At 41.9% G+C, this 14,088-nt stretch overlaps 1 protein-coding gene across 1 annotated transcript in view; it reads right to left on the reverse strand.

Moving 5' to 3' along the window:
* Nt5dc1 (5'-nucleotidase domain containing 1) overlaps positions 1-13,026 on the reverse strand; it is a 27,322-nt gene extending 14,296 nt beyond the window's left edge. The window contains exons 1-2 of the mRNA XM_013352389.2: positions 12,863-13,026; positions 11,015-11,112 (exon numbers count right to left, since the gene is read on the reverse strand). Of these exons, the coding sequence (XP_013207843.1) occupies positions 11,015-11,112; positions 12,863-12,921 (157 nt within the window). The 5' untranslated portion in view covers positions 12,922-13,026. The remainder of the gene's footprint in view (positions 1-11,014; positions 11,113-12,862) is intronic.
* Positions 13,027-14,088: the final 1,062 nt, after the last annotated feature.

The raw sequence follows: 14,088 nt of genomic DNA on the forward strand, positions 1-14,088 counted from the left end.
AGAAAGAAAGGGTATGGAGTTATATAGATGAGGAACTAGGGATGGTTTGGGAGGGGTTAAAAAGGAGGAAAAATGTGATCAGAAAATATTGTATAAGTGGTTTTAGTTAAAAAATATTGCAGCCAGGCAGTGGTAGCACATGATTTTAATCCCAGCACTTGGGAGGCAGAGGCTGGTAGATCTCAGTGAGTTCAAGGTCAATGTGGCCTACAAAGGGAGTTCCAGATCAGCCAGGACTGTTACACAGAAATCCTGTCTCAAAAGCAAAACAAAATAAAATAGAACACAACAGCACCTTAAAGGATTCAATTACTTCACGTACCCCTAGCTTAGGGCAGGAAGAGGGAGTAGTGGAGGACCACCTGATAACAAAGCACGAGTGTTAGCTGGTCCAAACTGTCTTCTCCCTCCCTCCATGCTACTCGGTCTCTGCTTTCTTCACAACTGTCCCTATCCCTTTCCCCTGAGAAAACAGTGCTAGTGAAATAACTTAAGAGTGTTTGACACTCTGGATTGTGCCTGCTATTATATGCCTTGTACACTGGCTGAGAGCTGGAGATGACCTGCCTGTTTAATAAAGTTTAATAAAAAGGTGCTATGCTATGCCATCAAAGACTCTGGTAGTCATTAGTACAGCCGTGGAAACTGCATGGGAGGAAGACACCCCTTTCCCAGGATTGCAATGAGTTTAGATTTCAAAAACAGTTGACCTTTTCTTTCTTTTGTTTTTTGTTACCTTTGACCTCTTTGCTGTCAAAGGGCCTCCATGAGACACAGCTACATGCTATATACAAAGGGCCCTCGTTAGAGAATGAAACGGTCTCTGCTAGGGTCTGAGAAGGACAACTGAGAGCTCCTAAAGATTAAGCTGTTGTTAGCTTTGCTACAAAATCAGCCTTGGAACACGACAAGAGTTTACACAGAAGGGGAAAAGTTACATAAGTCAGGTATTAAAATCACATTGTACCTTAAGCTAAAATTTAACTTCTACATGTAAAAGCCATAAGCAGGCTCCCTAAATGTGTGTTCAGCTTGTAATACAAATCACCTTATATGTTTATTTGTCGAGTAAATGTAGGCTACTGCAGCTTAACCTTAAAACAATAAGTGAAATATATTTTACTATAACATGAGATAAAAGTCTAGTCAATCTAAACTATTTTGAACACAGCTGAAAGTACAAATATAGATGATTAAAGTTTCATATACAACTGGCAGCTTATGGTCAAAGACTCTTTAGCCCAGTCTTGCTGTGAGTATAGAATCTGTTTTTTTTTTTAATTTTTCTACACAACCCAGTGAAAATCCTACTTTCAAAAGAATAGTTTGAAGACCAGACCACCTAGCAGCTCAACATTCAAACACTAAGAAGATCCAGCCTGCTTCTTGGAGACATACATGGAAAGTGATCCATCCCTCATCTATTTTTATTTAGTACCAAATATCTTACTTGGTGTATAATGCAGGCTGTGGACAAATTGTATGAGGTTCTGGGTTTGATTTCTGACCCCCCCCAAAAGTTTCTGATTCAAATGTAGAGACCCCATAATCTAAAAAAAGTGAGGTAAGAAAGTAATTGATTTCTGTTTCCAGTAAAGATTCTAATTCATTATACAGGGTATGCAAAATCTATCTATAGCTTTTTCCTTATAAGAGTGAAGGATTCAAATCACTATAAAAGTAGTAGGACAAAGACAATGAAAGCCAGAAGATCCTGATCAAACGTTATGCAGACATTAAGAGACCATGGATGCCAGCCTAGATTAGTATACCCAGCAAAACTTTCAATCACCATGGAAGGAAAAAAACAAGATATTCCACAATAAAACCACATTTAACTAATACCTAGCCACAAACCCAGCCCTACACAAAGTACTAGAAAGAAAACTCCAACCCAAGAAAGTTGGCTACATCAATAAAAACACAGAGAATTGATGATCTCACAGCATCAAATCCCAAAGAAAGGAAAAAAACATACAAATTAATATCACCAACAAGGAAAACTAAATGAACAGGGGATAGCAATCACCAGTCATTAATATCCCTTAATATAAATGGACTCAACTCACTTATAAAAAGACACAGGCTAACAGACTGGATACAAAAACAGAATCCATCATTCTGCTGCATACAAAAAACACACCTCAACATCAAAGACAGACATCGCCTCAGAGTAAAGGGTTGGGAAAATTTTTTCCAGTCAAATGGACCTAAGAAGCAAGCTGGTGTAGCTATCCTAATATCTAAGTGCTGTGGAACAACGGTCTGTACCCTGTCACTTGTATTTTAAATGAATACTGATTTGACAGTAGCCAGGCAGGAAGTATAGGTGAGGTGACCAGGCAGGAAGTAGAGGCAGGGAAAGGAGAAAAAGCGAATCCTGGGAAGAGGAAAGAAGTACTCTGCAGTCATCACCCAGACACAGAGGAAGCCAGACACAAAACAAGGAAGATGTGACTGCCTTGCCAAAAAGGGTACCAAGCTACATTGCTAACACAGACAAGAATAATGGGCTAATATAAGATGTTAGAAAGAGTTAATAAGAAGCCTGAACCAATAGGCCAATTAGTTTATGATTAATGTAAACCTCTGTGCATTTCTTTGGGACTTAAGGACTGAGGGACCTGGTGGGACAGAAACCTCGATCAACATCTAACAAAATAGACTTCAAACCAAAATCAAACAAAAGAGACAAAGAAGGACATTTCATATTAGTCACAGGAAAAATCCATCTAGAGGAAATCTCAATACTGAACATCTATGCACCAAATATAAGGACACCCTCATATGTAAAAGAAACACTTCTAAAGCTTAAATCATACATTAAACCCCACATACTAATAGTGGGAGACTTTAACACTCCATTCTCACCAAGTGGAAAGGTCAGTCAGACAAAAAATGAACAGAGAAATAAGGATAACAGATGTTAGGACTCAAATGGACATAACAGACATCTATGGAATATTCCATAAACATAAAAGAATAACTTCTCAGTTATTTACTCAGTAAATATAAGTGGTTTACTGATAGGAGCCCATATTCCCATTACTAACCTAATGATCTCACTAAATCATTGGTGAAATTATTTCTTTGTTTCTGTTGGCATCCTGACTAGGGTGAGCTGATTTTTAATTATGTGTCCTCAGGAAAAGTTCAAAAAGTGGGCTATACTAGTAAAATTATACTAGTAAAGGAAACAAACAATTTACTAGTAAGTTAGAGCAAATTCAATAGAACAGAAACAGAAGAGGACCTGCGGAGAGATGCCTTACTGGAAAAAGTGCTTCCTGAGGATCTGTGAGCCCATATAAGGCCCAGTATGGTAAGCACACATCTGTAATCCCAGTGTGCCTAAGGAACTGTAACTGCCACAGTGAGAGATTCCAGATTCAGCCACTTTCATTCAGTAATGTTTCAGTTTTATGGGCACAGTGCTAAGGACTGCTTCCTAAACAAGGCTGCTACCCATAGGAGGCACATCTCAGTGAGCAAGACATCGCAGCAGGCAACTTCCCTATGATGCGAAGGAGGGAATGACCTGGAGCTCTAGAGAAGGACCAGAAGGCTGCTACTACCTGTGAGTGCCACAAGGCAAGGTCAGGGGGTCACCAGAGGACGGGGGACACATCCCGAGTATTTCCTTGTCCCTGAGAGTGTCATCTTCTGAGCTTAGAAATGCAGAAACCAAGGCTTCACCGGGCCTACCAAACCAGTCTCCACTTTAACAAGAGCCATAGGTGGTTCTGTGTATACACTAGTCTCAGAATCAGGGACAGAGAGAACAGTCAGGACAACGACCTGGATGACAAGTAAAAGGCCATGTTCCTGCAGAGATACTGTAACCAGTACACAGTAGGGAAGAGAAGGAGAACTTAGTAGCCAAAGGATGGTTATATGAAGTGGAGATCTACGTGACTGTATGAATGAGATTAAATACTGTGCCTGCCAATAAGAGAGGAACTGGAAAGCTACTGACCTGCTTAACAGCAAACAACAAACTGACGCCAGTGTGACTGACAAGCCCTAGAAGAGCTAGGAGGAGCGCGCTGGAAGGAGAGGTACATAAGGATTGCACGGTGATGGGAAAGGGTGAAGATAGGGGCTCTGGCTCTCTGGCAGTTTCACGGTTAAGTCAGCATGGCAATCACACAAGGTGATTCATCAGCATGCTTGGTTGTCTTTGTTTTCTAGCTGGAAGGGAAAATAAATGTTGAAAACAGCAAGTGTTGCGCAGGGAAAAATACCTGTGAGAGTCAGGAAAGGAGACTCAGCTAGGGAATGATGGGGGCGTCCACATGTTGATAACAGCTGAGGCCAAGGGACCAGAGATGTATGTTGAATTTCCAGAATGTGGAGAGGAGTGAGTTGGCAGTGTAGTGGTCAGATAGGAGCTGGGTTCATGCGACATTTCTAATCTTGTAAGGCAGAGACTCTCCTTCTCTCCTGAAAACCTTAGCACTGGTAAGGGCTGGGGTCTCCCTTTGCGTAGTGCAGGAAAGAACGCTGGAAAGAGGCAGATTCTGCCTACATAATGATTCTCTCACCCCCACACTTTTCTTTAGGTCAGCAGGGATCAGGCTGAAAGAGTTGCTGGGCCCCCATTGGCTACAGCACATCAGCTCTTTTCTAGTTACCATGACAACTACTGACGTCAGGCACATGCCACTGATCAAGGACACACTGAACACAGAGATTGGCTCCTGGAATTTTCTATTTCATCAAGGTTGCTGTCTTCATTTTATTTCTGCTTTTAACTGTTTGGAACAAAGATTTAATTTACCTCTGGCAGTCAGAGCAGAAGCCTGATCTGATGGGCAATGTTAACAGGGACTATGGCTTGAGGGTTACATGCCTCACATGGGCTGGGGCTTGGTGGTGACTGATTATAGTGACCCAAGCATATGGCAGTGCGGCATGCATCAAGTCACCAGAGAGAAGATGATGGCAAAGGCAGGAAGGTAGAGGCCAGACGAAGGACAGATGTAGAGCAGGGTGACCCAGAAAAGTGCTGAGTTATCATCATTTTCATAAGATCTGTGGCTGGCAAAATTCCTAAGAGATTGTGGATTTCTGGATTGTGGAAATGACAGTGTGCTATCTGGCAGGGGGGCTGATGAGCTCCAATGAGCAATCCCAGTTTCCAGACCTATTCCGGGGTGTGGAAAGTGTAAAAGACGAACTAGATCTCTGTAGGTCAGAGAACAAAAAATTGGAACCCCCTCAATGCACAAGTGAGAATAAAAGCACTCACAGAATCAGAAGGCCAACAGAGGGGTGGAGGTGCACACACAGAAGGCTGGGATCATTAGCAAGACAATGGAACTGGAGTAGGGGGTGGGGCACTGACACAGCTGGTGGGCTGGAGAGGGAGATTACAAGAATTAAAAACAGCCACAAGGGAAGAGCCACCGCACAACTGTCTGGGAAGAGCCATGCCGTGCTCTGATGAACACAGATCTCCATACCTCCTCTTGCACTCCCAAAGTCATCTATTCGAGCTAAATCCCCCAATTTCAGGATTCTTTATATCTTCTATTTAAACGTTTTATATCATTAGTCCAGCAAAGAAAAGAGCCTTAGACACACTCGGACACTGAGACATTTCTAACCCTCTCTACTGCGAGCATGAAGACACATTCCTATGGTTTTTTTAGGCATCTTAGAGAAGTCACAACAGGGCATAGCTCTACGACGATGTAGGCTTTTAAACAGCAGAGTAGAATTACAAAGTTAGGTTCCTAAGACTTTCTGGATTCCACGCCAGGGGTAATATAGTAAAAATGGTCAAATGGGTTATGACACACTGAAAAGCTGCCTTCTGAACAGCAAATGAGACAGTCAGAGGAGTAAAAAGACAACGTGTAGGAGGGCGACTATATCTGCAAGCCCCAAATAAGGGGTTACGCTCCAAAATGCATAAGCATTCAAACACACTCCAGGAATGGAGCTGTCTGAGGAGAATTCTGAATGCTTGTGAGAACACTCCAAGAAAACAAGACAGGAGTCTTCCGACCTCCATGTCTTCGAAACATGGAATTGTTTTGGGAATGTGTTTACGTGCTCCTCCCAGGTGTAGTGGACAGGAGTTTACTTTAGATTACTCACTATTGCTGCTGTTATTCAATTAAATGTGTAGCTATCCTTTATATACTTCTATGGAAAAATGTGTTTTTGCCATGTGTGGCTTGTCCTTGTGATTGTATAGAGCTTGAACTCACAAAAACTTTACTCATGTGATTCTTCCTAACTCCCAGAATATAAATTGTCTGAGGCTTTGAACACGGTTGGCTATTGCATTTATTATTTATGCAGTGCACTGCATTTTTCGGCTCCTTTCCCCATGTCCCACTGTCTTTGGAGTAGTAACCAAGGAGGGGTGTGCGAATCAGGGCCCTGCAGTCAGCTATGAGCTGAGAGTGGGGACTCTCACTCTCAGGAGCCATCTCCCGGGAAGAGGAGGGGAGAGAGCATGAAGGGCAGAAACCAGGGAAGGCCTTGCCTTGTGGTCAGCTTGCATTTAAAGAAAGGAGAGCACAAGGATTAAAGTCACAACGATTAGATTGCTTGCAAATTGTTCATGATTACAATCCCTAGTTTCCAGAATACAAATTTTAGATGAAAGAACATGGGACAGAATCCAAAATTACATTGAAAAGGCATATGTCCTAGGGGAAAAGATCCCTGTTCAATTTTGGGTCACTTGGGGATTAATTTGGACTATTATTAAAATATTTAAGGGTGATAAGGAAGACATTAATCATGAGGAAGAGATGGCTAATTCCTTGAATGAATGGATACTAGATGACCAAACTTTAAAACTGGTTAAAAAAAAAAAAAGCAAAATCGAAAGTACAAACAGCACTACTGATAACTGTGCTGGTGACAATTCCCTCCGTTCCTTTACTGGAGCCCCCTTTAAACAGACAGCCTCCATTGCTGAAAATGACCCTAAAGCACTCGGTGAGAAATTTGATAATCACCGCCCCCTCCCCCAAATGGTTTCTCTGTGTAGCCCTGGCTGTCCTGGAACTAGTTCTTGTAGATCAGGATGGCCTTGAACTCACAGAGATCTGCCTGCCTCTGCCTCCCGAGTGCTGGGATTAAAGGCATGAGCCACCACCGCCCGGCGATAAACAAGTTTTTGATGAGGACTTAGGAGAGCCTATGAAAAAGCTAATTTTATAGCCTAGACAAGCTAGGGTATGGAAGGGAAATGGATTTTTTTCTCCCAATTCCTCAAGAATTGTGCTTGGTGTTTCTCGTGCACTAACCAATCAATTTAAAGTGTTAGAAGGAGTGGTGGCATTGGATAGACTGTATATTATCTCTAGAAGCAAGAAAAGAACTACAGCTATTTGAATCCAGTCTAAAAGAGGCCTTTGTATATCGTGTGGCTCCTTTACTTAAACTTACTTATTTTCCCCATTAAATTGTTTCCTACAGGTATTACAGCACAAGAGGACAAACCCTTGGAATGGTTTGTCACACCACAAGGCCTGGAAAATACAACTGCTTACTTTACACCAGCCTTCTCCCATTCCACAGGCAAATGCTTAGTGTACTGACGGTCCATCTAATGATATGGGAAGAATTTATGGTCCAGATGTTATCAATCTATTAATACTTCTTTTTCCTCAACCCAACAGGTGGACCTGGTTGTTTTGATTCACTTATTATGGTTAATTCATAAACCCTTAAACATTGCTTCTGATTCTGCTTACACTGTATTTTTCCCAGTAATAAACTTACACTCCTGCAAACTCCACCCCCCAGAGTCTCTAGCATAGAAAACCATTGTACTTGCAAATCGTCCTTACCTACCTGCTTTCATACTGTCTTTTCTAGTTACTTACATTACCTAATGTGATGTAAAGGCAACATGAATAGCCATCATGTGTTATCTAGAGAATGACAACAAACACATCTGCACTTGCTGTGTTCAGTGCCTATGCACTTTCTTTGAATAGTTTAGATTTGAGGTTGGGTGAATCTGCAGGTGTAGATGGCCAGGCATACACACAGTGAAATACTCCTTAGCCTTAGGAAGAAAGCAATCTTATTTGTAACATTGTCAGTTAATCTAGAGGATACAAGGTTAAGTGAGATAAGCCAGGCACAGAGAGAATAATGCTATATGATCCCACAACACCTGACCTGGAAACAGACTGAAAGTCATGAGAGAGGGGGAGGTTGGGGAGATATAAGAGAAAGGTGAACCGTAAGGATGAGTGCTTGAGTTATCCATTACACAGTGCACACAGATGTTAAAGTACCATGGTGCCTATCATAAATATGTAATTTCAGTTGTTAATAAATAAAATAAAAACTATAGAGGAAGTATAATTTTTAAAAAGTTTTACTAGAACCACAAATATGATAATTTTGAAAAATGTTATATTTAGGCAGGAAGATTGCCATAGGTTAGAGACTATCCCGATCTACTGTGTGAGTTCCAGACCAATCAGGGCTACATACTGAGTCTCTATTTAAAAAAAACAAGCAAACAATATAGGTTCTATTTATTTTCAGTATTTTATATATACACACACATTGTTATGACTTTACTGATATATGTATGCTTACGTGGATGCATGCACTACCTGCACGCAGTGCCCATAGAGCTAGAAAAGAAAATGGCGTTGGATCCCCTGGAACTAGAGTTGTCAGCAGGGAGCCTGGGAACTGCACCCAGTCCTCAGCAAGAGCAGCAAATGAGCCGCCTCTCCAGCCCCGGCACGTGTGTATTTTCAGATCTATAATACTTTCATACCATATGTGCAATGAAAGAGACTCTGAAGTCGGCTGATAAACATACCTGACAGCACAGTTCACATCATCATTTTGTGGTATCGTACAACTAGAGAAGACACCCAGAGAAGTCCGACCGGGAGAGTTGTTAAACAGCCTTTCTTTTCTCTCTGGATACTCATCAATTAAACAGGGCAACATTGAAAGCCTCTCAAAAGTTAATATGCCACTGAATATTATGGTCTGGATCTTAAATGCTACCAAGAGCTTGTGTTGAAGCTAGTTATGCTTCTAGGAGGTGAGGAGGTTTTCGAAGGTGGGGCTTAGCCCCCTCCCCCCCCCCAACTCCCCTTTCTGGCAGCCACAAGATGAGTAGATCCATTCTCCCACATGTCCTTCCACAATGGACTGGGTTTTCTTTTTTTTTTGTTTTTTGGTTTTTTTTTTTTTGTTTTATGCTTTTGTTTCTGTTTTGTTTTGTTTTTGTAACATAAACCTCCTTCCATGATGGTCTACTTTCTCATAGGCCCAAAATAACAAGGCTTAGTCACATGGGCTGAAAGTATCAACAAAAATAAACATTTTCTCCTTTTAAGATTTTGTCAGAGACCTATAATAGAAAAAATTATTAAAATGATTCTTAATGATATTCTGCTCTACTCATAGATCAGTGCCTAGCCCAACTGTCGTCAGAGAGGCTTCCTTCAGCAGCCTACGGGAGTGTGATGTAGGAGGATCTTCTGTTTTGTGTTTATTTCATTGGTTAAATAAAGAGACTGCCTTGGTCTTTTGACAGGACAGCAGCTTAGATAGGCAGAGTAGACTGAACAGAATGCTGGGAGAAAGAAAGCAGAGTCAGGCAGATGCCATGGCTCTCCTCTCCAAGACGGATGTAGGTTAGATTCATCCCAGTAAGAGAGTCACGTGGTGATATAAAGATTATTAGAAAAGGGGTAATTAAGATGTGAGAGTTAGCCAAGAAGAGGCTAGATATAATGGGCCAGGCAGTGTTTAAATGAATACAGTTTCCATGTAATTATTTCGGGTAAAGCTAGCCGGGAGCTGGGCAGTGGGAACACAGCCCGCCACTCATATTACAACAGGAGTGCGTGCAGAGACCCACAGCCAAACATTAGGCAGAGAGAGAGCCCAAGTTGGAGATTTCCATCAGATTCCTCCCCTTGGAGCTTGGGTAAGCCTCAGAAGAGGGGGAGGAAGGACTGTAAGAGCCAGAGGGTCAAGGACACCAGGAGAACATGGCTCATGGACATCAACTAAGTAAGGTCCACAGGGGCTCACAAAGACTGAGGCAGCAATCATGGAGCCTGCTTGGATCTGCATTATATGTTATGGTTCTTTGGTGTTTTTGTGAGATTCCTAACAGTGGGAGTGGGGATGTCACTGACTCTTTCCCCTGCTCTTAGGACCCTTTTCTTCCTAGTTGGTTGCCTCTCCCAGCCTTGATATGAGGGTTTGTGTGACTGCCCCGCTGAGTCTTATTGTACCTTGTTATGTAGTGTTTGGCTGATATACCTGAGAGGCTTACTCTTTCCTGAAGGGAAACCTAGGAACAGTGGATCTGGGGAGAGAAGGGAGAGGAGACTGGGAGAAGTGGAGGGAGGGGAAACTGTTCTTTTGTGATTTAGCTAAACAATCGACACAGAGATGACAGTGAAACTTTCTGCCATTCATCTTGCCCAGTCCTGTAGTTGCTCTATTCTGACCGCCTTCTGCTTCTTTCAAATGCTTGTACAGGAAGCTCTGAGCACCGTTGAGGGGCAACTCACGTCCACCATTCTTTCTCCACACATGTCCATATTCTCAGTAGCCTTCTCTGAAGGGCAAATCTGTTGTAGAGAAAGCCTACGTCTGTGTGCACGTGTATATGTGTTTGTATGTCAGTGTACATGCATGCATATGTGCTTGTGTTGTTTTCATCTTTGTGAATTCTGTAGGGACTTCTGCTCCTGAAATGGCTGACTCTGACTTATTAACGTATTCTCTCAAGCACCTACAGTGCATTCCTTATACCATAAAATTTCAGGTGAGATCCACACCCTATGTCTGAAAAGAGGGAGAGGCTGACATGTAAAGAAATAATTTCCATATTACCTGAGCTACAAAGCAAAGCTGAGTCAAGTTTAATGTAAACACAGGTTTATATTTCCCTTCTCTTTTTGAGGAGACATGATGTTCCCCATAACACAGTGTCTTGCACTTGGTGTTAGTCAAAGATACACATGACAAACAGCAAAATATAACTTACCGAGTGTGTGGAAAGGCCTCTGGCTTGGGAAATGTGAGAAGAATCCAGGCTTTAATGCATTTGTAATCACAATGTCAAAAAGGTCTGCAAAATCTTTCCTAAAAAGCAAAGTAAATTTCCCTTAAGGAATCATAAAAGTTCCACAGAAAACAGAACTAAACCTATGTATTTTATCATGGCATCAATGTTCACCTTCCTATCAACTCTCACATGCACGTAACATGCAAACATTTATCTCATACACTTTAAGTTGGAAGCTACATAGGAAAGAGAAGGTAGTTAGGTACTAGACAATTCTTCTAAAAATACCACAATTACTAAAAGCACAAACATAACAGAAAAGCAAAGCAAGTAAAGAAGGAACGAAAGGAGAGAGACGGGAAAGCAAGCAAGAGCACAGAAGCCGTGCTGATGCAGATGTGGGGCCCACTCTCTCGTGAAAACACCTTGGCAAGCAAGAGAAGCTCTAGTAGCCAGAAGTAGTCCATACGTTCAAACACGAGGACTGGAATTCATCTGCACTTATCAGCTGAGGAGACAATAAGCTTGGGTCTATACAGGGCCCACAGAACCCAGCACTACAACAAGCCCAGTGACAGTACTTAGAGTGTTAGAAAACCAGTGAAGTCCTGTAACAGTTTGTGGATGACAGCATCAGTGTATGTGGAGTGATAAACAGTGGTTCTCTCTAGGGCTCACCGTTATCCGGGAGAAACAGTGCTTCAGGCTGTGTTAACAAATGAAATGTGCTGAGAGTAGAATTGAGATGAGAAGCAGGATTTTGGTTATCACGGTGGAAAAGGAAACGGAAAGCCCCAGGTATTCCGATGCATGGTCCTATAGGATGCTGCAAAGGTCTCCTGAATAGGTGACCTCACCAGGTACCCTGGACACGAGCCTTAATTCACTTCAAGGATAGCTGCCTACATATTCTCAGGAAGCAGAAAACCAACCCATTGCCAGGTAAGTACGCCACAGAATAGACTAAATTCACATGCTATAGAACACAGAACTCCTGGAACTAAAGATAACTGATGGAGGTAAGCAGAGGGCTATGGCTTGGTTCACATTTAGGGCAATTGTGTTCATTGAGACTTGAAATCTTAGAAGAAATCTAACAACCCTCTGTGGAATCCTGCTTTGACTATGGGTCTTCCCTCGTATTGCCAAGAACGACATATATTAGTTATCAGCTGTTCTGTACAATACGTATGGGTAGCATGTATTGCACTATTTAAATATGCCCTTATATTCATAAAGAAGTGTTGTCCTAGATTAAGACAGTGAAATCAAGGCTCAAAGAAGTTATAAACTGTACCCCAGGCCACATAGGTCCCTTTTCAAAATCTAATACCTTGATTTTATGTTAACTCCACCCCTGGCTTTGCCAAATGGCACAGTGCATGTATCTGTACTGAAATGGACACAGGGGCTACATCCTACAGTCTGTCAGGGAGTATATTCTTTTCTTTTCTTTTATAAAGTCAAACTTGAAGCAAATTTATTAAATACTGGTCAGGATATGGACACTGGCTGGGATTCCCAGATACTGGTTGTGAATTAAGTTACCTATCATAAATGCAAACCCCACAAGGCTACCTACTTCTGCCTCTGTCCACTGGGGATGAGAATAATCCTGACATACTTCCTGTCTACATACCCCCATCCATGTGTGATCAAACACATCCTGTGCATCCGGGGCAGCCAACCTTGTTTACAGAAGTGAAAACACGTGGCTTGCGATCTTACATGAGTAGCCCCAGCTTTTCAGGAAAGATTCTAAAGTCAGTCCTCAGCAATTGCATAAGGCAGAGCATGGAAATCCACAAAGAATGGCTGGTCGCTTACCCAAGGATATAAGTGCCAAGAAGTTTACAGTAATCACTGTGAGAACTGGTGATCAACATAGTAATTTTCCCAGCATCCTTCAGCTGTCGAAGCCACCTTCTTACAGACTCAGGACAGCGGTACACATACTTGCCTAGATTTCTTTTTATTTCTGGAAAGAAGAATCCACAATTTTCTGAAAAATAAAAACAAAAGGCAATATCTTTAATAAAAATGCTTTTAAACTTAGTTTACTCTCAGACAAGTATATATCTTTCTAAGTTGCAAAAAAATCAAAGGCATAAAGACCAGGGTCAAACAATCTAGCCATTATGCCAATACCAACTACTGTTTGTTTGCTTGTTTTTAGAGACAGGATCTCTCTATGTAGTCCCGGCTATTCTGGAACTCACAGAGATCTGCCTGTCTATGCCTCCCAGTGTGGGGATTAAAGGCATGCACCGACTGGCCTAACTACTTTTAGAGGTAGTATTTCTGGGGCTATAGAGATGGCTAAGTTGCTAAGAGTGTGTACTGTCTTGCAGAGGATTTGAATTCAGCTCCCAGCTCTTAGGCAGGTTCGGCAGCTCACAAACTGCCTGTAATTCCAGCTCAGGGCCCAGTGTCTTCTGTTGTTCTCAGTGCCTTCACTCTGACACAGATATCCCACACAGACATAGACAGACAAAACAAAATGGAAAATCAAAACAAATCTCAAAAACACATTATTTGTTTACTTTAAAAATTAATGATAATTAGCCGGATGGTGGTGGCTCATGCCTTTAATCTTGGAAGACAGAGGCAGGTGGGTCTCTGTGAGTTCAAACCCAGCCTGGTCCACAAGAGCAAGTTCCATGACAAGCTCCAAACCTACAGAGAAACCCTGTCTTGAAAAACAAAAAACAAAATGATAATTAATAATACTGTTTCATAAGAATCAATGTTATTAAAATAATATAAGCATCATCACATTTCAAAAGAGAAAACCTTACTGTTTTAAGTGAACTGATAATACTGAACAAATAATGAAACCAGATAAGACTCAAACATTCAGATAGTGCGCCAGGAGACCGTCTTTATCAAGGAGCAGCTATTCAACTGTCTGTGTCCTTCAGAGGGACAGTAGTGTCATTTCGGATGGAATACAAACCTCTATTGCTAGGTTACAGCTACTTAAAAGTTCCAGAGCAGAGCTGCCAGAGAAGGCGGCAAGGCACTCAAAGGCTGGAGTGGCTAACGAGCTGCCA

Source organism: Microtus ochrogaster, linkage group LG9 (assembly GCF_000317375.1).
Source record: "Microtus ochrogaster isolate Prairie Vole_2 linkage group LG9, MicOch1.0, whole genome shotgun sequence".
NCBI lineage: Eukaryota > Metazoa > Chordata > Mammalia > Rodentia > Cricetidae > Microtus > Microtus ochrogaster.